This window comes from Oratosquilla oratoria, chromosome 44 (assembly GCF_046742065.1).
Source record: "Oratosquilla oratoria isolate Oo_2021 chromosome 44, ASM4674206v1, whole genome shotgun sequence".
NCBI classification, from domain to species: domain Eukaryota; kingdom Metazoa; phylum Arthropoda; class Malacostraca; order Stomatopoda; family Squillidae; genus Oratosquilla; species Oratosquilla oratoria.
In genome coordinates, this window is record NC_134820.1 from 29,700,324 (window position 1) to 29,725,387 (window position 25,064).

General features: G+C 39.8%; 2 protein-coding genes across 10 annotated transcripts in view; one reads left to right on the plus strand and one right to left on the minus strand.

The window, feature by feature from the left end:
- Positions 1 to 16,357, plus strand: part of LOC143022421 (putative cytochrome P450 6a13) — a 127,927-nt gene extending 111,570 nt beyond the window's left edge. For all 5 annotated transcript variants that reach the window (XM_076180612.1, XM_076180614.1, XM_076180611.1 and 2 more), the window contains exons 3-10: positions 11 to 172; positions 1,642 to 1,824; positions 2,982 to 3,128; positions 3,326 to 3,515; positions 3,952 to 4,108; positions 7,834 to 7,965; positions 10,887 to 11,071; positions 11,188 to 16,357. In XM_076180612.1, the coding sequence (XP_076036727.1) occupies positions 11 to 172; positions 1,642 to 1,824; positions 2,982 to 3,128; positions 3,326 to 3,515; positions 3,952 to 4,108; positions 7,834 to 7,965; positions 10,887 to 11,071; positions 11,188 to 11,471 (1,440 nt within the window). In that variant the 3' untranslated portion in view covers positions 11,472 to 16,357. The remainder of the gene's footprint in view (positions 1 to 10; positions 173 to 1,641; positions 1,825 to 2,981; positions 3,129 to 3,325; positions 3,516 to 3,951; positions 4,109 to 7,833; positions 7,966 to 10,886; positions 11,072 to 11,187) is intronic.
- Positions 15,539 to 25,064, minus strand: part of LOC143022420 (uncharacterized) — a 49,551-nt gene continuing 40,025 nt past the window's right edge. For all 5 annotated transcript variants that reach the window (XM_076180610.1, XM_076180609.1, XM_076180608.1 and 2 more), the window contains one exon: positions 15,539 to 25,024. In XM_076180610.1, the coding sequence (XP_076036725.1) occupies positions 24,850 to 25,024 (175 nt within the window). In that variant the 3' untranslated portion in view covers positions 15,539 to 24,849. The remainder of the gene's footprint in view (positions 25,025 to 25,064) is intronic.

Genomic DNA, 25,064 nt, shown 5'->3' on the forward strand with positions numbered 1-25,064 from the left:
ATTTTCTCAGTTCCTGGATGACCTCTATTATAACTATGACGGGAAAAACTTCTGCGGTTTCTATGACTTTCTGAAGCCAGGCATCTTGGTCGGGAAACCTGACTTGATCAAAAAGGTCCTCGTCAGAGATTTCATCTACTTTGCTGACAGAAGAACACTAGATTTAGGAAAGGTAAGCTATACCTGCACGTGCTAGGAATCGGCGTATATCCTCTGTCCTCATTTCTGGTCAAAAGCTAATTACTTTGTACACATGTGCAATGCTCTCACCCTCTCGTGTTCTCGATCTTGAATTTCCTAAAGCTTTTGATCAGATGTCTTCTGCGGTATTCATTCCACAATAAGCGTATCCTAGGGCATCACGTTTCTATTAATGATGCCCTAGAGGCAGTGAAGAAAGTTAATACAGATATCGATGATGACACCCTTCCAGTTCCAAGATCTAATTATTTAAAACTTGTTTCCATGTGTGTGAAGTTTGGTTATTTTATGTTTAACAACACTGAATTTAGACAGATTAGAGGTCTCGTAATGGGGAGTCCGTTATCTGTTGTTATGGCTTGTTTCCTAAATTTCTTCAAGTTGGGCCCCCATCCCACACGAACCAGTTAATGTGCTATTTATCCCCCATTCTTTGACTATCTAACCCAGTAGTCCCCGACCGGTGTGCCGCGGCACCAAAGATTGCCACGAAATCAACTGAGGGTGCCGCCAAAATTCAGGGCAAAAATTACTGTCACAATTATATTTTTGTATTGTCATCCATTTTTGTTCATCAAAGAAACATCAGTGTAAAGATGAGTATTTTCATATTATCCATGGACAAAATTTTGTTACACTGATGTTGAATCAACAAAATACTGACAAACTAGGATTTGGATTTTCTAATAAGGGTGCCGGGGACTTCTGAAAGGCTTGGCAAGGGTGTCTGCCTCAACCCAGAAAAGATTGGGAACCACTGATTTAACCTCTCAAGCTGGACACAGCCCACTTTTCTCTCTTCGAATTCTCCATATTAGGATGGTTTGCTGTGCATCATAGAAATCAGTTTTTTCTCGTTCATCATTGAAACTAGTTTGGTACCCTACCCGTAGTCTATTTCTTATCGTTTTAGGGGAAAGGTTTGACTTTCTAAATCTTTCTTTGGCCTCAGATCTTTGCCTTAGATTTTTTTTTCTTTCTCGTTTTTTTTTTTTTTTTTATATACCGGATGCAGCCTAATCCATTGCATATAATCGTCTTGTTATCCTATCTGTCCCCCACCCCTGCTCTAAGCGTCTCAGGCATTTCAATCTGTCAACCTGGGGGACTCTTTGACCGACTTTCCGTGCAATGATAACAAGGGAGTAGGCTTTCAGACGTAATCTGAAACGTCTCAAAATACAGAGGATCACAAAACGCTTTTGCCCGCAATAACACTGTATCTGTTTACCAACCCATCCTTCCTTAAGGGAAGGAGATCTACGGAAGTCTTGAATTTATATATTTCAATTACCTGCGACTTGGGTAGAGCAAATCACCTAATTAATGCCTTACGTCGTTGTTAAAAGACACTGACAATTGTGTACAAAAAAACAAATCTGAATGTTCTGGGGGAACACGTTCGTCTGTCCATGACTTTATTTTGAGCTCCTCCCCCAGGTGAACCCCATCGCCAACGACATGCTAACGAATGCCCGGGGATCCCACTGGCGGCACATCCGCAGCGTCGTATCTCCCACCTTCAGCGGGGCCAAAACCCGGCGTCTCTACCCGCTCATCCTCCAGAGGGCGCGCCATCTCGTCAAAGTCATCCGGTCCCAAGCCATGCAGGGTCCTGTTGAGGTAAGGTCACGTTCGGAAGCAGTGAGGATCTAATAGAGGTGTTCAAGTGGATCAAAGGCTTTAACAAGGGTGACGCAAACAAGGTCGTCATATTAAGACAACAGGGCAGGACTCGCAGTAATGGATTTAAATTGGACAGATTTAGATTTAAGAAGGAAATGGGCAAGAATTGGTTTACTAATAGGGTGGTCAACGAATGGAATAGACTTAGTAACCATGTAGTGAGCACTGAAAGTATCGGTTGTTTTAAGACAACTTTGTGAATGGGGATGGCAGGTGGTAATGGACATGGAACTGCTTAGTGTAGCCCTTATGGTATCTTACAGCCTCCTTCATTCTTATGTTCTTATGTAATGGAAATGATTGGGTGGGGTCACGCGAGACTACGTAGAGTAATCTCTGTTCAACTTTATATGTTCAGCCTTGCTGATGGAAACATTCAGTATGATTACGATTTCCAAGCATATGTTTTGAATATATCCTTCCTGCCTAGCCAATAACAGAAATAGGAGGTAACTTTTCACTTATTTATTTACCTATTAATTCATTTATTTGTTTATTCATATATGTGTCTATTTATCTCTTTATTCATTTATCTACTGTATGTTCATCCCCCTTTATTATTCCTTAGCATAAATCTTTATGACAGTCTTAGTGCAAACCTAATTCCCAAAACTCATATATATCACTGTATAGACGACTGCCTTTTTTTCTTTTTTTTTTCTTTTTTTTTTTTTTTTTTTTTTTTTTTTTTTTTTTGTCTGACCGCGTTTCCTTAGCATAAATCTTTATCACAGTCTTAGCGTACACCTTATTCCCAAAACTCATCTCCATCACTTCATAGACGACTACCTTTTCTTCTTTTTTTCTGACTGCATTTCCTAAGCATAAATCTTTATCACAGTCTTAGCGTACACCTAATTCCCAAAACTCATCTCTATCACTGTATAGACGACTGCCTTTTCTTCTTCTTTTTTCTTTTTTGTCTGACTGCGTTTCCTTAGCATAAATCTTTATCACAGTCTTAGCGAACACCTAATTCCCAAAACTCATATACATCACTGTATAGACCACTTTTTTTTCTTTTTTTTTTCTTTTCTTTTTTTCTTTTGTGTGTGTGTGTCTAACCGCGTGCTTGGCTTTGTGTTCCCGGACAGGCCCGGACGTTGTGTGGGCGCTACACAATGGACACCATCGCGTCGTGTGCCTTTGGTATCGAGTGTGACGCCCTGAACAGCGCAGAAGCCGCTTTCCCGGTCATGGCCGGCAAATTGCTCCAGCTCTCCCCAGCTAGGGCACTTAAGGTACGGCCGAATCCAACTTCTTTTCCAAAACCCTTGCCGACAGGGGGACGATCTGATAGACGCGCATCTCTGTGCTATCTGGCACGACGAAACCTCTCGTAAATGCATTAGAGAACTGACGTAACGAGGTTGTGTGTGAGAGAGAGAGAGCTCGTGGTGTTGCATTGGGCTTACGTAAACTGCATCTTACTCCACAGATCCTGATTTTGCTCGTCGCGCCCAGAATAGCTGAGGCGGTCCAGCGTGTGGGCATCGACTTCACGAGCCCAGAATTCCACTTCTTCCGGCACGTGGTGACCCACACGCTACGCAAGCGTCAAGAGAACAACATCTACCGAGGCGACTTCCTTGACTTACTGATGGAAGCGAAGAAGAAAACGGAGGACGGTGAGTTTGCCTTGGGGGGGTCAAAGTTGCAAGAGGAAACTCCGGCCGTTAATGTGGCGTTCGCGCGCTCATTGCGGCCGTCAAGTTCACATTCGCTACCTGCGTTCTCCTTCTCCGCTCAACTTGGAAGCAGAGATTTCTAATGTTGCCAGGCTTGTTACCATCCAATCCTGCCGAATGGTGTCTTTCATTATTCCCCTATGTCTTTTTCCTCTGTTATATTAGATGTCTGCATTTTGACGACAAGTTTTCTAACCTAATGGCTGAGGATATTCTATTGCAAATATTCGCCATGTTAAAGTAAACAAAGATGGGTTATGGAAATGTCTCGAAGGAGAGGCTCGCTCAAAAATAAAAATAAATTTCCTCGGCGATTTGTAACAAAACTATGAAATTATAAAATATATTGTAAAAGTTAAACCATTTTTTTTTCTAGAATTGTCTGACACAACTATGGCGGCTCAGTGCATCCTGTTCCTGTTGGCAGGCTATGACAACACTGCCAACACGTTAGCAGTCACTCTCCACCTCCTCGCCCTCCACCCCGCCACCCAAGCGGCCCTCAGGCGGGAGATGATACATGCAAAATGCAGGTAGGTACAATCCCTTGAACCAGGGATGCCATTTTGTGTCTGAGAAATTTGCTCACATGGGATGTTTTATGAGCAAATTATATGTTGCAATGAACTTATTTGTGTATATAAAAATTCCTTCTTTTTGTGGGGAAAATAATGTGGAAATCCAGATATCCTTGTGGTAATTTTGCGGAAAAAATCTCACTCGTTTGTGGGAACTGGCTTAAATCAAAGTGGCAACACTGGTCCCTTCTTTACTCTGGCCGGGCGCAGTTTCTAAGTGCGTAAAACAGGTCTCAACTTACTTCTTCATTTACCTCCTCTTTATGGAATTCTATTTTGTATATCAAAAGGACATGGCAGGTGTCAATACCACTCCTTGTGGTACTCGGCAATTATCACTTCTTCACTTTGGCCGGGCGCCCTTTTAAAGTGCGTAGAACAATTTTCAACTTGCTTCTTCATTTACCTCCTCTTTATGGAATTCTATTTTGTATATTAAAAGGACATGGCAGGTGTCAATACCACTCCTTGTGGTACTCCGCAATTATTACTTCTTTACTTTGGCCGGGCGCAGTTTTTAAGTGCGTAGAACAAGTCTCAATTTGCTTCTTCATTTACCTCTTCTTTATGGAATTCTATTTTGTATATTAAAAAGACATGGCAGGTGTCAATACCACTCCTTGTGGTACTCCGCAATTATCACTTCTTCACTTTGGCCGGGCGCAGTTTTTAAGCGCGTAGAACAATTCTCAACTTGCTTCTTCATTTACCTCTTCTTTATGGAATTCTATTTTGTATATTAAAAAGACATGGCAGGTGCCAACAGCACTCCTTGTGGTACTCCGCAATTATCACTTCGCTCCGCCCATAAATTCTCTCCCTGAGGCACTTTTTTTTTTCTTCACTCCCAAGAAACCTCTCGTGCACTCCAGCAATAACTCTTCGACTCCTTAGAGTAGCAGTCTCCTATACGGTCCAAAAGTATACATAAGAACATAAGAACATAAGAATAAAGGAGATTGCAAGAGACCATAAGGCCTACACTAGTCAGCTCCGTATCCATCACCACCTGTCATCCCCATCCATAAAGTTGTCTAATCGTTTTTTAAAACAACTGATAGTTTCAGCGCTTACTACATGGTTACTAAGTTTATTCCATTCATCGACCTACCTCCATCTTAGCCTAAAACCCAGTGGGTCCCAGCCCCGTGGTCGCGACGGACAAGGGGGGTCGTTAGGGTGTTTTTGGGGGGTTGGCGAGCGGTCTGGGAGAAAGTAGGAAAGAGCTCAGGAAGCACTGCTTATACATCGATAGCGAAAACCACGAACCTTTCAGAAGCCAGGCTATATGACACGGGAACGGCAACATGAGTAAGGAGGTTGGAATAGGAAAAGAGAGACGACTGTTGGAGGAAATGAAAAAGTTGTAAGTATTCAGGAGTAGATCAAGGAGCGAATAGGAGTGAGGGAGAGACAATGGAACACAGAATGTAGTAAGACAAAAAAAAAGGAAATTGGAAACACAAAGAAAAGTACAAGGATGTTGTAGGACAAAAAAAGAGGAAATTGGAGACACATAAAGAAATGTAAAAGGATATAGTAAGACAAAAAAAAAGGAAATTGGAAACACAAAGAAAAGTACAAGGATGTTGTAGGACAAAAAAAGAGGAAATTGGAGACACATAAAGAAATGTAAAAGGATATAGTAAGACAAAGGAGGAGGAAATTGGAGACATAACAAAATGTAAAAGGATGCAGTAAGACAAAAAAAGGAGGAAATTGGAAACACAAAGAAATGTAAAAGGATGTTGTAGGACAAAAAAAGGAGGAAATTGGAAACACAAAGAAAAGTACAAGGATGTTGTAAGACAAAAAAGGAAGAAATTGGAGACACAAAGAAATGTAAAAGGATGTAGTAAGACAAAAAGAGGAGGAAACTGGAGACACATAAAGAAATGTAAAAGGATGTTGTAGGACAAAAAAAGAGGAAATTGGAGACACATAAAGAAATGTAAAAGGATGTAGTAAGACGAAAAAGGAGGAAATTGGTAACACATAAAGAAATGTAAAAGGATGTAGTAAGACAAAAAAGAGGAAATTGGAGACACATAAAGAAATATAAAAGGATGTAGTAAGACAAAAAAGGAGGAAATTGGAGACACATAAAGAAATGTAAAAGGATGTAGTAAGACAAAATAGGAGGAAATTGGAGACACATAAAGAAATGTAAAAGGATGTAGTAAGACGAAAAAGGAGGAAATTGGTAACACATAAAGAAATGTAAAAGGATGTAGTAAGACAAAAAAAGGAGGAAATTGGAGACAAAGAAATGTAAAAGGATGTAGTAAGACAAAATAGGAGGAAATTGGAGACACATAAAGAAATGTAAAAGGATCGAGTAACATCAGCCGAAACAGAAGTGGATAGGGTTGGAATTACAATGAAGAATGTGAAGCTGTGTATGGAAGCGAGTTATGGACATTGAGATCAGTCCTATGGGGGTGTGGGGGGCGCGGAACAAAGATGGTCTCTCTTTGTTTTTTTAGTCTCTGGATGCCAGAGGTGCTTGGGATTGCCAGCCCTCACTTATCAACAGATCAACCCTAAATCATTAAAATGTGTGTGTGTGTGTGTGTGTGTGTGTGTGTGTGTGTGTGTGTGTGTGTGTGTGTGTGTGTGTGTGTGTGTGTGTGTGTGTGTGTGTGTGTGTGTGTGTGTGTGTGTGTATTTACCTAGTTGTATTCACCTAGTTGTATTTTACGGGAAGAGAGCTATGCTCGTAGTGATCCGCTTTTGTATCTTTCAGCATCCAGCTTGTTCTTAAAATCTTATATAGTTTTAGCACCCTTTGTGTGTTTGTGTGTGTGTGTGTGTTTGTGTGTGTGTGTGTGTGTGTGTGTGTGTGTGTGTGTGTGTGTGTGTGTGTGTGTGTGTGTGTGTGTGTGTGTGTGTGTGTGTGTGTGTGTGTGCGCGTGTGTGTGCTTGTAGTGTGTGTGTGTGTGTGTGTGTGTGTGTGTGTGTGTGTGTGTGTGTGTGTGTGTGTGTGTGTGTGTGTGTGTGTGTGTGTGTGTGTGTGTGTGTGTGTGTGTGTGTGTGTGTGTGTGTGTGTGTGTGTGTGTAGGTTTGTATCCATGTATGTATAGGTACACATATATCCTAGTAAGTACTGTTAACCTAATGGAACTATATTAACTACAACGACACCCAATAGTACATAATTTTACAACAGCTCTTTATCATAATGTGTACTAAGCCGTCTGAAATCTGGGAAATAACCGTTAGCGTAGAAACAACTTTGCCAACCGTGTAGTTAATGAATGGAATAAACTTCCTGCAGAGGTAGTGCAATGTAGTTCAGTTCGAAGCTTTAAGAATCATTTAGATAAATACCTAAGCAAGATGCTGTAATGATTATAATTTATCTTATATTATTTGTTTTTGTTTTGTTATCATTTGTCTGTCTGATATTCGTTTATTATTAGTTATGTCAATTTATTATTATTTACTATTTACCTGTTTGTTTATTATTCAACCATACCTATGCATTTATTTATGTATTTTATTTGTTATTTACATTATTATAGTTTTCATTTATTATTTTATTATTGATATGATTTTTTTTTCGCATCCGACCTAGATATGGATCAAAAGGTCTCCTGTCGGCATGCTCCGCCTTTGTAATCCTTTGTAAGCCGTCTGAAATCTGGGAGATAAACGTTGGTGTCATCTGACCGTTACAGATCGGAACCCGACGAAGAGCTCGACCCCGACATCGTTCGAAGTATGACGATGCTGGACGCCGTGACCAGTGAGACGCTACGACTCTACCCAGCAGCCCCAATCATCGAGAGAACCTGCACCAAAAACTACATGTAAGCAAATACCTGTCGGTCAGTCGGTCGCAGCCCAGGGACGTAAACAAATGGTGGTGGGAGCGCGGTGGGTGGGGGATTGTAATGCCACGTCCACACGGTCGAGCACTGTCCGCCGGGCACGAGGGCTTTGCTCGACAACGGGCAATTTCTTCGGGCAAACCATCAAACTGTCCGTTCCCGGCGCCATTTGCGGGCAGTGGATGGAGGGCTGACATCGCTGCCAAACGCATGAGGTGAGGTGCGAGCAAAGTTGGCAGACCCGCTCAGTACAGACCGAAGTTACCTTACTACCATGTCCGCACCTAGTACTAGTGTGTACTGGTCTCGACAAGACGTGCTATTGGTGCTATGCTTTTCCTCATATTTGTCTCTTGCCTTTGTATATATGGCTCCACTTTCGAAAGGAGAAAAGAAAAGCTGCTTATGTTCATTCTCATGTAACTGCAAAACAATTGTTCATTTTCATCCTGCAATTCACGTAGGATTGTCACTGAGCTTCCCATTAAATCACGTCTTTGTAACCACTCCCGGCATCAGGCATGTCTCCGTGATTTCTTGTTTTTCTTTTTAATGCAGGCAGCAATTATAATGCTGTAAAGTGCTACCTTCTTTCCAAGTATGGCGGGAACCATGGTTATCGTACCGCACTGAATCACTCCCTCCCAACCTCTGCTTGCGGCCAACTAACCTCCAACCACCATCGTCAGCCGTGTGGACACTTCGCGGGCAGAGTCTGCGGACTTTGCCCGGTAAGGGCAAAGTCTGCCAGGCACAGCTCGACCGTGTGGACGCGGCATTAGGCGAACGACGACTTTTGTCCGTTGATCACTTTTTTTTTTTGTTATGCCAAGCTTCTGCATTAAAACAGAGACAACTGCGGGGTAGGGGGTGGTAAAGCGAACGCCTACTTCTGTCCGTTGTTCACTTTTTTCTTTTTTTAATGCCAAGTTTCTGCATTAAAAGAGAGACAATTGTCGAAGTTCCCGATCATAATTTCTGGGTACAGACCCCCCTTCCCCCACAGCATGCACCTCATTCCTATCATTGTTGGAATCACTGAATCATATTTCACAATAATGTCTCATCTTTCTCATAACTAAGAGACCATTTATACCACAGAACCCTTTTCTGAAGAAAAAATGTACTCCATGACATAATATTTGTTTTCCAAAGAATCACAACTTCATTTAATTAAAAAATAAATAAATAAATGTCTGATTGAGCGCGTATGTGTGTGTGCATGCGTGTGTGCTCGCGTTACATGAGCATATACGATATATGTGTGTCTTGTGTACATTGAAGTAATCGTAAAGGAATATAGGAGTATAGGGAGAGAATAGAAATTAGGGAATTAGAATGTTACTGGAGGTAACGACAAACTAAAAATTGAGGTCAAGAATTGGTGGAAATTTTCAGAGAAGGGGACAATATTTTCACAACAGCGCTTTATCACAATGTGTATTAAGAAAGTAAAGAAAATCATGGAGGAGGAAAAGATTGTTTCTAATTTCATCATGCTATCCTCATTTCCATATCTCTATATCTTAGATAATTCCCTTTCATCCTTTATTACAAAGGATCACAGCATGCCGACAGGAGACCTTTTGGTCCATAACTAGGTCGGATGCGGGATAAAAAATTATGATAATGATAGATAAATAGAAATAAATAAATAAAAATTATAATAATATAAATAATAATAAACAAAACAAATAAATGCATAAACAGTAAATAATAACAAATTGACAAACAACTAAATAAATGAAAACCAAGCAAACAATGATAAACAGACAAACAATAGCAAACAAATAAACAAATAATATAAACTAAATGGCAGGCATTACAGCATCTTGCTTGGGCGTTTATCTCAACGAATCTTAAAGTTCCACACCCGATCCTTAGTTTCTCTTTGACTCTGCCTCAAGTCCCCTTGTGCCAACCACACTCCTCTGCCCTTCTCAAGGTTCCTGAAGGACCTCCCGCGGCTCAAGGCTCCTTATTCCCATCCTCTTTATGCACTTCTTGACAGCCTTCCTCTATTTCCTGCTCCTATTTTAACGCCACTTCTACCTTATTGAACCCCCTCACCTTAATTGTGTATGTGTGTGTGTGTGTGTGTGATTCACCATGGTCTTGGACCACGTGTTGGACTCGTGATCGACAGCTATTTCCCTCCCGGAAGAGAGCTCAGAGCTCATACATGACCGATCTATAGGTAATGCTGTGACCTTACACGCACACACACACACACACACACACACACACACACAACTCCCCGCCCACGAGAGTTGGAGTAACGACTCACAGCGCAGCGATACTGAAATTATTTCAGCCCTGGGTGGGATTCGAACCCGGACCGCAGTAGTGGCGGCCGGGAACTCTAACCACTGCGCCACGAGTTGTGTGTGTGTGTGTGTGTGTGTGTGTGTGTGTGTGTGTGTGTGTGTGTGTGTGTGTGTGTGTGTGTGTGTGTGTGTGTGTGTGCTCGTGTGTGTTTACCTAGTTGTATTTATCTAGTTGTATTTTACGGGAAGAGAGCTATGCTCGTAGTAACCCGCTTTTGTATCTTTCCGCATCCAGTTTTTTCTAGTCGTGTATAGTTTTAGTACTCACTGTTTCCTCATTTAGTTTGTTCCAGATATCTATCATTCTGTGTGGAAAGCTATTCTGTGTGTGTGTGTGTGTGTGTGTGTGTGTGTGTGTGTGTGTGTGTGTGTGTGTGTGTGTGTGTGTGTGTGTGTGTGTGTGTGTGTGTGTGTGTGTGTGTGTGTGTGTGTGTGTGTGTGTGTGTGTGTGTTACGGTGCGCGCGTGTGTGTGTGCTCGTGTGTCTAAGAAAAGCGTAGATTTATTTGTCCTCACCTGTGACGTATACATATCCATGATGTCTGCCCTAACCGCGTACTTTCCGTTCACACAGGTTTGGGGAGGTGGAGCTGGAGCCAGGCACTCCACTAGTCATCCCCGTGTGGAGCGTCCACCGGGACCCGAACCTCTGGCACTTGCCTGACCAGTTCAGGCCAGAACGATTCTTGTCCCCGGAGCACAACAAACAAGTCCCCTATTCCTATCTCCCCTTTGGTCTCGGTCCCAGAAGTTGTATAGGTAAGTCGACCCTCTCCCGCAATGAGACACTGTCGTGTTGTGTGTTACTTTCGGTTATGTTGGGTTTAAGAAAAAACTACAGTTTCATTTTATCTTATTTTTTTCTTCTTTGGTAGGTCTCCAGTTTGCAATGATGGGTATAAAATTGGGCTTGGTGGAGCTGTTGACCCATTTCGAAGTGAAACCGGGCCCACAGACCGTGGACCCTCTGCCGTTGGACCCTAAAGTCCTCACGCTGCAGCCCATGAACGGGGTCCCCGTGTGTTTCGAGCCCATCGAAGACCTCGAGTCGCACGTAAGGCAGGAGCTCCTGACCTACCCGCCAGTGCTCCCCCAGGACATACTCGTCTCGAAGGAGTTGAATATTCCCGCCGGGGCTGCCCCAGGGGTGTCGAAGTAACGCTAGAGGGCTCTTCGGTTTTTTTTTGTTTGTTTTTTTTACACACTTGCACGTGCCGTGGCTGTCTTGACCAGTTTGTCTCAGCTGGGTCGTCCTCCTAGTAGAAGAGGCCCTAAGGGACCTGGTTAATCCTAGGCACTTGTTCTGCACGCGGCGAGTACTGAGAACCATGCTGTAATCTATCGGTCCATGCTGACTTCAATACGATGTACCTCATGAACACTAGTATTCACCTCACCTCGGATCCGCTGCAGTCTCTGTCGAGACAGCCAGACACCACCCTACGGCAGTGAGCTCAGAGCTCATTATTTGCCGATCTCTGGGTAGGTCTGAGACTGAGAGTGGTTCTGTAACTATGCTGTATTGATGCGAACAGCCCAAACATGGACACAGACATGGTTCCCTTTATTTTTGCGTTCTCTTAGGAGTATTTCTAGTTTCACGTCAATTTGGTGCTACTTCCTCGTTTTAGTGTTGACTTTTCAACTAGAAAATGTTAAGTATTTTAACATTGCCGTGCATTTTTTTTTTTTTTCAATTCTCTCAAACGGGGAATCACGAATGTGTCTTAGAATTTCCTTCCAGTTACTTCGGGTGTCAACCAGTTTGAAGTATCGTCGTTAAAATAACATTGTTGTATAGTTTAATAATACCAAACCGGAACCAATTTCTATGTTCACAATATATTTATTGTTCTCATCTTTGTTATCGTAATTTACTTTTTTTGAATTTCTGGTCATAGATTATTACAGTAAAACATTGTTGAGATAAACTTGGTGGGAACCGTACCATCAATCATCAATCAGTCTTATGTTTTACTATGCTCGTAATGGACACCCAAAATTGACCCATAAGATATCACAACTACGCAAAAAATATACTTCGTTTAGTATTTGAAATATTCCTGTATAAGTGGTAAGGTAATGAGGTGAACATGGAGAACAAAGGAGGTACTTATTATTTGTCTCGTCTAGTCCGTGGCAGGACTTCTTCGGAGAGTGAACTGCTCAGTACCTGTTCTCCGTGATCATCCTGACCGTCATTCGTCTTCCACATGTCAACACATTTCAATATTCAATTTACCTTTTACAAACAACATATAAATACTTGCATAAATAATTCTGATATTTTGGGTCAGATTTGGGTGTGCAAATCAATATGATGATGAAATTCCACGACTGTTTTTCCGCATTGGGTTGAACAACGACAGCCTTCAGTGAAGAAGTTTCCACAATCGGAAACGACCACCGAACTCTTTTCATAATGTCTGCCGTTTGATATGTGTGTCTTATCCGAGAAAACTAATATCCGTTACATATGCATAGGATAGTGTTGCAAGTTTGTCTCTTGGATACATCAGTTTTCGAATGTACATATGAAATTTTATATTTTTCTATACATTGTCTGGTGAGTTATACATATTAGATATTTATTGATGTTAAGTTGTTAGAACAGGTTGACTATATATATATATATATATATATATATATATATATATATATATATATAGTTTCATATCTCGTTGAGATATATGAATATACACACTGTATATAGATGTATGTCACGCAATCATGCAAATCACCTCAGTTTATGCTAAATCGTGTATATATAATTTTCTTTTTGATTTCAGTCATTGTTTATACATTTCATAGATGGATATACATACTCATATTGCTAAGTTTTCGAACTTCGATAAGGCCAGTTTTAATACTTGGATATATTTTATCCGACTGGGTTATGTTTGTTACAAAAATGACGTCAGTACCTGTATACTGTATTTTGTTCTTTTTTGGGAGGACCTTTTTGTCGCTCTATGATATATATATATATATATATATATATATATATATATATATATATATATATATATATATATATATATATATATATATTCTGACTGAAGCGCGCGATTCATTTACTTAGCGCTGTTCTTCTTTTTCTTTGTTGTTGTTGGTGGTGTCGTAGGACATACTGACTTTTAACTACTCTCTCACTCACTAATAATATCTCTAATCCTATCACTTAGGCCTAACTATTATTTATATTTCCTCCACTGCACTTCTTATACTTCATTTTTTTCTTTCATTCGCTCGACACTGTCACGTTCCCTCCTCATATTCTAAGGGTAACCTTTACCCTTGTGCCGGGGGGTGCAAATTACTCATCCATACATTCATATCCGTTCACACACACACACACACACATACAATGCATATATATATACAAAATGCTCATTTGACACGCAGTAAGTGAGCGGTTTCAAACGAGTGAAATGACAGTACTGTTTATACTTTTTTATTGTGATCTTTAGTCATGACTGAAAGTCAAATACAGCCCTTAATATTTTTTACATTAACATGACAACTTAATAAATCATTTAGCAATTTTTTTATTAACTGAAAAAGGTGTATCCTTTTTAGAATTATTAGGATCATTTGAAAAAAAAAATACTCCGAGAACAGCTGTATTTGATAACAGAAAATTGTCTGAATCACAAGGAAATGAACACTTTCCATACGCTACTGTCGCGTATACTGAATGTGTCAAAATAAATCGGGTTTTTTTTCTTATGGAGTCATTTATTACTAACCTTTTGCCCCATATTTTGTTCTTCTAAAGTAATCTTATTGTTGATAACCAGGTCAGTCTGAATTCGAGAGAAATATGAATCGCCTCAATGGGAACGACTGGAATGTAGTAATACATACTGGAATATATCAACAATTTTGATATCTTTTTTCTTTCAGAAAACTTGGAATAGACTTGTCCATGTGATTTGTTATTAGTTTTAGATCTTAGATCACAAGCTGGACTCGTAATCAACAGCTATTACCCTTCCATATTAGAGCTCACTGCTCGTACTCTCCGATCCATGGGTAATGATATGACTTTAAACAAACCTTCTTGCTCAAGATGGGCAGTAACGGTTGACAATATAATACTTTTTGTGACCTGGCCAGAACTTAATCTTGGGTCTGCAGTACAAGAACCCTCAACGAAAGCACAATAACCCTGGATGAAAGATTTTTTTGAAGGAAAGGTGCATGAAGACAGTAGTATAGGATGTCAAGATGGACAGCAGTAATGAGTGGCATTCCACAAGATTCAGTGCTTGCACCAGTAATGTTTTTTTGTGTGTGTCAATGACATGATGGAACAAGCTATGCCAACATGTTTGTAGATGATGCAAAAATCATTAGAAGAGTGAAAAATGAGGAGAATGGTAGACCATTGCAAAAAGATCTAGACACTTTTTATGCATGGAGCCAAGGATGGGAAATGAGGTTCAATACCCCCAAAAAAATGTAAGTACTGTAAATGGGTCATAGTGGCAAAATACCACTCTTAAACTATTCATCGGGAAGTAAGCCCATTACAAATGCATAGAAGAAAGATTTTTTTTTTTTTTTTTTTTTTTCAAAAAAGTATTGGCCATGGTTAGAATTCTCAATGTACTAAATATGTATAGGTTCAGTGGTTAATTTTTGCTCCACTGATATACTTACCTCACAGAAATTTACAACTGTTTATAGCATAAATCCTTCTAGAAATTCTAACATTCAACACATAATAGATGTTCAAAATGTAGAACAAAGCGTCAGCTTTCAAATTAAAACTGAATCATGCAAATAGACCATAAAACTTTCCATCCATTCTGAGAGGCAATCTATTGTTTGCCTCTCAGTCTTTCAACATGCTCCAATTTCCAAGGTTGATTGCAAGGTACTTTATCAAATGCCTTTTCTAGGTCAAGGTATACACAGTCCACCCACCCCTCTCTCTCTTGCAGTTTATCAATCACTCTAGTAAAAACATAAAAGTTTTGACACATAAGACCTTCCAGATCTAAAGCCAAACTGATGATCTGTCAGACTGTTCCCCTTTTCTTGACAATTGATCCATGTGAGTGATTGAGTGATTGAGTGTGAGTGTGAGTGTGTGTGTGTGTGTGTGTGTGTGATGTTTTGTCTTCCTTACACCACCTCTGTGCCATCACAAAAAAGGGGTATAGTTCTTTGGCACCTCACCAGTGCTTCCGTCTTAAGTATGAAATAAAACGATACAGACCCATATGTACACTTTAATACAGACCTACTAAAATAAATCTGAAATATAACACATATATGTGTACAATCACAGACAAAGATATGTCTTGGGTTTTTAACAAAAAATTTCTGTAAAAGCCACAGACTCCAGGACCCTAAAAGCTGTAAAAAGCTCTGGTACTTTGCCTATGTTGAGGCTGACACTTATAAGAAGACCACATTATGTTCCTTTTAACATGTCTCTACATTGGCAATACACAATTAAAAAAAAGATTTGTATTTCATACACAATGCAAAGACAGCTAAGATTGCAAAATACAGATAAACAACCATATGGATACATTCAGTCGACCCCATTATTCACAGCTTACATTTTCTAAGTTCATACATTCATGATTTTTAAGAAATACAATGGAGTTTCTATATACAAACATAACGTGTCCTGCAGCCCTGTTCATTAATCAAATTGTTTGTTCTGTAAGTGATTGATATCCAGGATTATATTTTCAATAAAAATATCATGAAAAATAATTTCATTTTTAGTATCGAATGTAAACAATTTAAATGGAATGAAACTGAGAAGGAACACCAGGAGAGGCTGAGAGAACTGTGATAGTTGGTGAAAGATAGAGTAGAGACGGGAGTGAAGGAGGAATAGGTCCGTTTCAAAGAAGAAATGACAAGGTGTGCAGATACTGTATGTGCAACACGAGATATCGGATAGGAGGGAATAGAAGGAAGAGTAATGAGTGGTGGGATGAAGCGAAGACTAGTAAAAAAGAAGAAGCGAGCATTTAGGGATTAATTGCAAAGTTGGAATGAACATATATTAGAGGTACAGTACAAAGAAAAGAGGAGAAGCAAAGTGTACGATAAAGAAGGCAAAGAGGAGACCAGATGTAAACAGAGTAGGAGTATGACAAAAATTTTGAAAATAATAAAAAAAATGCTTTGGAAGGAAGTTAAAAGAGGGAGGGGGTGAGTCAAGGCAGAGAGGAAAAGGTAAAAGGTGCAGATGTTGAATGCAGAGGAGGACTGGGATTGACTGATTGATTGTGGCCGTGGGAGGGACTAAGAAAATGATGGGAGAAGAAAATGGAAGTGATATAAGAAAAAATGAGGTATAAGGAGTTTTGAAAATTATGAGAGCTGGTAAGACACCTGGGTAAAAGTAAGATGACGAGATGTACAAGGGGAAAGAGTGGCTGTGAGTTGGATGTAAGTTTTAAAGGAAAGAGGTTGGAGGAAGTAGATAGTTTCAAGTATTTCGGGTTCCATGTGGGAGGAAATGAAGGTGTGGAGGTGGAAGTGAACTGTAGATTGTGCCTACAACACTGTATGGGATGGAGACTTGGAATTTAAGAGAGGCACAAAGAAGAAGTTTAAACACGTTTGAGATGAAGTGTCTGAGAAGTATGGTAAGGGTTACAAGATTGGACAGAGTGAGAAATGAGGAGGTGAGGAGAGCAGAGGTGGAAAGGGAGCTGGTAGATAGGGCTGATGAAAGGTTATTGGAGTGGTTCATGCACATGGAAAGAATAAGTAAAGAAGATTAGCAAAAAGTGTGGAAAACAGGTGGATGGAGTGAACTTGAGGAGACAACTTATGGTGAGATGGACAACAGGGGTGAAAAGGGGTTTTGATCAAGAGATGAATGTCTGTTGAGCAGGGAAGGGAGAAGACAAGGGATTGGTGTGAGTGGAGAATGGTTGTGTATGTATATTTTGACATGGCCTGAAGGGATTTTTCTCAGTTTTTCTCTATTTTCTGAACAAGGGGATGAGGAGGGAGGATTGCCAAGCAAGTGAAGCAACTCTGCTGTGGATATACTGTGTCTTGCTGCATTGCTTCTGGTCTTGGCAGTAGGTGGGAGCTAAGATGAGATGGTAACAAAGGGATTTGAGTGCAAGGAGTGGAAGTGTGTGCCTTGACTTTCTACCTCCCTTATGAAGAAGAGGCACTTGGTATACAGATAGACAAACAGATCAAATGTGAAAAATTTGAGAGCTAAGTTCACAGCCTACAACATAAAACAGGTACAATGTGGCAACTAAGTCACTTGGGGATAGTCCTAACCACTTATATCCAGTCTGCCCACAGTTTATTGTTAATTTTTTTTTTCAGCTCATTATGAGAATCAAGTTTTCTTTAGAAAACATGTTATTCAATTTGTTCATGTAGCAAACCTAATTACATACAAAATGAAGCCCACAGTACACAGTAAATGTTAAACTTACATATTCTCAATAAATATGTCTTGCCGTTTGCGTCCCACTATATACAGGAGGCAATTAAATACTGCAAAATGTTCTAGGAACTAAGGATTTCATAGACTATGGCCAGTTTTCTCCTTTCATACCATCTTCCAATTTCAAATCTGCACTGATGTATATACAAGCTCGGTTGTTTATACAGACATTATATCAAAATATTTATTAAATTTTATGTAAATGCACATAAAAGCATCTGTATTAATATACGTGCAAATACAGTATACAGTAGAGGAGAGGGGGGTTGCTGATTAAGTGAAGCAGCCTTGCTGTGGATGTACTGTGTCTTGCTGCATTGCTTCTGACCCAGGCAGTAGGTGGGAAAAAGGGATGATCCTTCATCCTCAAGGAACTAAAGAAAGAAAAAGAGGAAGGTGAATAGGAGTGGAATGGGAGTGGGTGTGTCCCTTTAACTTAGCTAACTCCCTTACACGGGGGTTAGAAGCTCTTGATGTGTATATGTATGTATATACACACATATAGTATACAGTATATGTAACATTTCACATGGGATTATAGAGCAACTAGCAGCATCATAATTCAGTACTTGTTTCCTGAAGCACGCTACAAAATCTAACCATATAACATATCACCAGCCTGTGATATTTCTGATTGGTATATACACAACGAATTAATGATTCAGATACCAGACTGATACTGGATATGAAAATAGTGATACCTTTAGCAAATGTCAATAATTCTTAATTCTTGAATTTTATGTTTGTGTTCATCCATTCCCTAAGGGGCCAATGACATAACGAGCATATAAGACAGACATCAGGAAATCCTTTCTCGACTGCCCATCTTCAAAAACCATCAACATAATACTCCAGAGGTCTAGCTCCAAAAGGCTGACACTACGCCAGTCTCTAGACTGGTCATATGATCCTGTTGGGTGGGTACAACACGTTTTCCCTCAGCGCCACCTATATAAGGAGGCGCGCGGGCATTACCGGGCATTCCCAAACAGTCACTGTACGTTCATAGAGCAAGGACCCAACAGATCCCTATCATCTTCAACTGGATTACTTTCATCTTTTCAGACAAGTGAGCTGACAACAACCCCATACATCTTACTGACCTCACTCAACAGATTGATCTGTCTAAATCTATTACATTCATACTCATGTGCCTATCATTCTCATGTGTTGTAAAGGGGAACTTTGGTTTCAGATTACAATGTTCAACTGGTGTTACTTTATTCTTAACCCTTTAACCTCAGATAACATGATGAAAAAAAGGACATACTTTAAAATCTAAAATATATAATATATATATATATATATATATATATATATATATATATATATATATATATATATATATATATATATATATATATATATAGCAAGGGCTAGTATGAAGAATATGAAAGCATTTCAGCGTCTCTCATGACTACAGAGGAAAAAACTATACATATGTATGGGTGTTTTATAAAGTACATTCCCATATCCGGTTTTTCGTATCTAAACAACAAGCAGCTGGTATGAATGAGTTGAATGGGTTAAGGTTTTATTCCATGTTGATTCTAGGTTTTCATACCAAAGATCAATCAATCCATTTCCCTATGCCTCTCTTGTAGATGAACCACAGCTCCTAGGTCATACCTGAGAACCTACAAATAACAAAACCTTTTGCTGGCTGTTCTCGGAAACCATAAACCTCGTACATCTGTACATGATAATAATCCTACACAAAACTCCTCTAACCCACCCATCCCCACCTCAGAAAAATACAGCCCACCAAATTCAACATAAAAACAACTCCGGTGGTATTTTGCTCAAAATCTCTGCAACTTACCCCCAGTATCTCCACAATACCTCCCTTTCACTCACATCACAAAACACTCATAATAATCAACTAAATCCTTTACTTAGCCAAACTCTCCTAGAAATCAACCTAGCAGATATTACTTCCAAGACTAACAAAAACTACACTAGAACACATATATTCAGATCATCACCTTGCACTAAAATGTATATACATACTTCCCAAAGAAATTGCATTGATGCATGATTTTAAGTATGTGGAAAACCACAACTGAAAACAATAAACTACAGACCGAGCACTTTCATCTATTCAGACATCTTCAAGGTACATTTATAGAAGAAACAAGAGTATATATACAAAGGAAAGGTGGTGAGGAGAAGGAAATAGGGAATTTTCGTCAGGAAATCTCCCCATATCCTACAGTTTCTGTTCCCAGGCTGTGGGTATTTGTGCCATCACTCTCTTAATAATAAAATTATCCAGTTTGTACAATCCTTAGCTTAAATAAATCTAAACCCAGGATTAAACAAACTGAACAATTTTGTTTTGAGAGGGATTGCCTACACACCCACAGCCAGGAGACAGAAACTGTAGGTCACTGGGAGAGATTTCCTCATAAACGTTTCCTACTTTCTTCTCCTCACCTTCCTGCCTTTATATATATACTCTTGTTTCTTCTGTTAATGTACCTTGAAGATGTATGCATAGACAAAAGCACTCAGTTCATAGTTTATTAATTTCCTTTGTGGTTTTCTGCATATACATGCAGTAAACCTTCGATATAATGGATGTTGATATACCGGATATCAGACATAACGGGCAAAAAATCTGGCCGGACAAACCCTCGCTATAACAGATTTTCATCCATTATAGCGAGAGAGAGGTCCAGATCTTGTTTAAGTTTGGGAGACTGATGCATTACTCACTCTATGGTTCAAAGGAGAGTCATTGGTTTGTTGGTTGACCTAGATATGGACCAAAAGGTCTCCTGTCGGCATGCTCCGCCTTTGTAATCCTTTGTTGTTCCCTAGACTGTCCGAGCAGTCCCATCTCCCCGAGGAACGCCATGGCCGAAACGGAGTTTTCCCACAAATACTTTATGGAGTGTTAGTTGTGTTGTTTGCATGCGGGATTGTTTATAATGCAGTCTTCCATGATGTGTTGATTAGTATGGGGTGAAGTGTTACATCCTGGGCATTTGTCCACAATGCAGTCATCCAGTCTCTTTCGATAGCTTACAAGGGCTGGGTGATGGCCGTATCGCAGTCTGGCCAGGTGGCGCCTATCCCCAGAAGGGACTTCAGTCACCTGGGCAAGTACCAGAGCCATTGGTATGCATACTGATATTTGATGATCGAGTAAACAGGTTATTGACCTGTATATAACCAGTGGACAGGATGCACAGATGACCCGTCATCCAGGAGATGCCAAGATAAGAGGGAGGGAGGAGAGTGGAATATGTAGGGAATGGAGTGGGTGGGAATGGTTTCTATGCCTTTTTCTTTTTGGCTACCCCCATGTAAGGGGGAAAAAGCCATTGGTATATGTATGTACGAATACACAGGTGTTAACGTGGCTCAGGTGAGGTCTAGAGCAAGAAGCAGCCAGGGGACTGCATTATGGGTAACAATGCCAAGAGTGGCTCCCCAGCACCAATGCCATTTTGTGGGAATTTTCCTCAAATTTGTGTCCGAGAAATTTGCTCACATGGGATGTTTTGTGAGCAAATTATATGTTGTAATGAACTTATTTGTGTATATAACAATTCCTTCTTTTTGTAGAAAAAAAAAAGGGGAAATCCAGATTTCCTTCTGGGAATTTTGTATTAAAATCTCACCCATTTGTGTGAACTGGCATAGATCACAGTGGCAACACTGCTCCCAAGCCTGGTTAAGCTTGGGACCTTTTCTAGCCCCTTCCCCATGTGGAGCGAGCAGAAGAGATCCTAAATAGGAGTGCTCAGTCATGTAGGCTGCTGCCAAACTGTGCTACACCCTATACTCACATAGGTTGACACTGGGCCTACACGACCTGCCACGTGGGTTGTGACCGAGGGATTTCAGAGCTCATCTCCTGTCCCTACCATTACGCACCATCACTGGATGACTCCTAGGTGTTAGTAGGAAAAATAGTGTTTTTGTCAGTGTGAGAGATGGTGACTGAATATACTGCCAGTCTCGGTTACTTCTTATTCTTGGCATTACCATGGAACACAATTTGGTGGTACGGAGATTACATCACTGGATGACTCACAGGTGTTTGTAGGAAAAATAGTGTTTTTGTCAGTGGGAGAGATGGTGGGTGAATACACTGCCGGTCTCAGTTACTTCATATTCTTGGCATTACCCTAGGACACCACTTGGTTGTAGGGATATTACAGTTGGTTTTCCTTCCCATTTCTTAATCCTGGTTCAAGATTTTACTTTCTTCCTTTTGATAGAAGAGAGAACGGAGCAGGCCATAAGATATTGCAATAGGATCCCATGCAGGCTAGGAAATCCTTACCCCAATAAATTACTCATGGTTATCACAAATTCTCTGTTGGATTGGCACCTAGTTCCCATAAATAATAAAGGGGTCAACTGTATCTCTATCTAAACTGAGTGTATACAATACCAGGGCCCCAGCAAGGGGAGGGGCAGGGGGGACAATGCGCTGGGGCGGCACATTTGGAGGGGGGGCTACTTTTGGTGAAAAGAAGGGAAAGCAAATTCCCCCTGATGTACTTTTAATGCATGATTTATTTATCATGAGTTGTGTATATGAATGATGTGTGTATTAACATTGTTTTGTGGATGAATGTTACATGTGAATCGTGCTAGTGACCATCAGATGTGGAAGGTGGTGGTAGTGGTGGTGAGTGGGGGGGGGGGTGTACTTACCCACGTCGGGGCCCTGTACAATACATTTCGGTTTTTAAATTACTCCTCTAACGACACTTTTGATCTTAACAGTTCTGAAGCTTAAAATGACTTAGCAGCACAACTGGGCAAATTAACTTTTTTTTTTCTTTTTAAGAAAATTATAAAAACCCAAGAATGATTAAATTATGTACCCATATGAACAATGTCAATAATTCTACACCTTTTACAATACAAATTCAAGGTACTTCAGCTATGTGTGACTTAAGTATTGTATTCTAACCACTACGAGTCACAGAGAACAGCCTTATATCAACATATACAAGATACACATCAACAATTTTCCACCATCTTAAAAAAAAAACTAAATTTACTCATCTATTAAAAATTGTAGATCACAATTCTTTTTATCTTGAGCAAACCTTCAATTACATAAAGACTAACAAGATGATAATCACACAACATGAATGTCAACATTTCTCATCCATGTTCAAAACAGTTTGCAAATGGATCCCTCAGTAAAAGAATGTCTGGCAATGAAATGCAAATTAAGAGCTTTCAAGAAGAAGAAGAAGAAGATGAGGAAGAAGAAAAAAATAAATGAATAAAAAAAAAATAATAATAATGACAATGTCACACCCTGACAGAAAGAACTATTACTGACATAACCTTTTTGGTCCCATTCTCCTAATGTACAAAAACAAACAAACAAAAACAAACACACACACTCTTGATAGAGATGACTTACCGAGGTGGAACAGAAGAAAAACAAGAGGACACGAGAAGAAACTTAAGAAGGACAGTTACAGAAGAGATCTGAAAAAGAATAGCTTCCCACACAGAGTGATAGATATCTGGAATAAACTGAATGAGGAAGCAGCGAGTGCTAAAAGATTTTAAGAACAAACTGGACGCAGAAAGATACAAAAGCGGGTCACTACAAGCATAGCTCTCTTCCCATAAAATAAAACTACAACTTGGTAAATACACACACACAGACACAAAGGATGTTTTTCAGATAAATGATTTGGATGACTGATGACAAGCATGGGGGGTGGCAAGGACTCAATACATAAGTTTCACTCGCACAGGACTTTCCTCAAAGAGTGATGGTACAAGACATTAGGGTTCCTTACGTACACAGTTAAAAGGTCACCAAGAGGGAAGCCTCGGTGAGGCTGCTCCTGGGCTTATACCATTCCCCCTTCTCCAGAAACTGGTCTCTTCTTAAACACGATAAGAATAAAAGGATATAAGGAATACAAATTAGTTGGACAGTCACTGTGCTGGATGCCCTTCCAAGCTTATGGATGAAGAGTCGTCCTTGTCCTTCATACCCAGTGTTTCTCAACCAGGGTTCCTCAAAAAGGTTATAGTAATAATGTAATATAGACATCATCCTATCTAACCTATTATTACGATGAAAATAAAATGAGAAAGATATGGTATATGTGGTTTTTTTTGTGTGTTTTTTTTTTTTTGCGCAGGGGTTCCTTGAGACATGCAATTTATTTTAAAGGTTACACAACGTTAAAAGATTGAGAAACACTGTTCATACTGCTCCAGTCAAAATCACTGTAGGGTCAACTTCTCACTCAAAAGTGCCCATATTGTTTGCTTGTTTGTTTGTGTGTGTTTTTCCAAATGTAGTATACAGGAAATGAGCAATGCTCGTTAGGTCCCATCTCCTATTCTCTAATTTTCTAACATACCTAGACCCAAATTCATGTACAGTTCCAACTTAATCTGTATCCTTGATTTCAAATGATCATATTTAGATTTCCCTTTCATAAGAGGAATAGCCAAGTCTAAGCACACCTCACCATAATACACTAAACCCGTTTAACCACCCCTCTCATCCCAGTAGGCCCTGCTGTAACATGAAACTGTAGGGGGGAACCAAGTCCAGCTGTAGAATAGGGGTTCCTTGCTGCACTGCCTTTTGATTCGAGCCATTTCATGATGGAGGATATGACAACCCTTCATCTCCAGGGTGTTGAGATAGGAGCAGCTCATTGAATGTTTGATGGAAGAGAAGTAGGAAAAGGAAAGAAGAAGAAGTAGAAGAAAAAGTAGTAGAAGAAGAAGAAGAAGTAGAAGGGAAAGAAGTAGAAGAATATATATGAATATATATATTATATACACACACATATATATACATATATATTAAAAATATTGTATAAAACCAATACTATATTGACATTTCAATGGACTAAAGTTTCCTGCTTCATACTTGGTGTGACCTTTTATCAAAAACTGAATGCTATATCACTCAAACTATCATATACCACAATACATTTTTGGTATTACAAAATTATATATATCTATATAGCAACTTCACAGTTTATGAACATAAGAATATAATACATTCATTAAAAAGAATCCCCAAGTACGCTCTTGGGAGATAATACAACTTTAAGAGAGAGTTCCCTTAACCAAAAATGTACGAGAAATCGTGTAGAAGTCCTTCCACAACTCGGTGGTGTAACATGACATCTGTCATCATGTCCTGGCCAGAGGTTGTCTCGGGCCATAGAACACACGGCCCCAACACGATCGCGAGGTTCATGATGCTCATTCTGTTTACTTTCTCATACTCGCTCACCCTGTCAAATGAAGAGAAGAGTGAATGGAAATACTAACCAC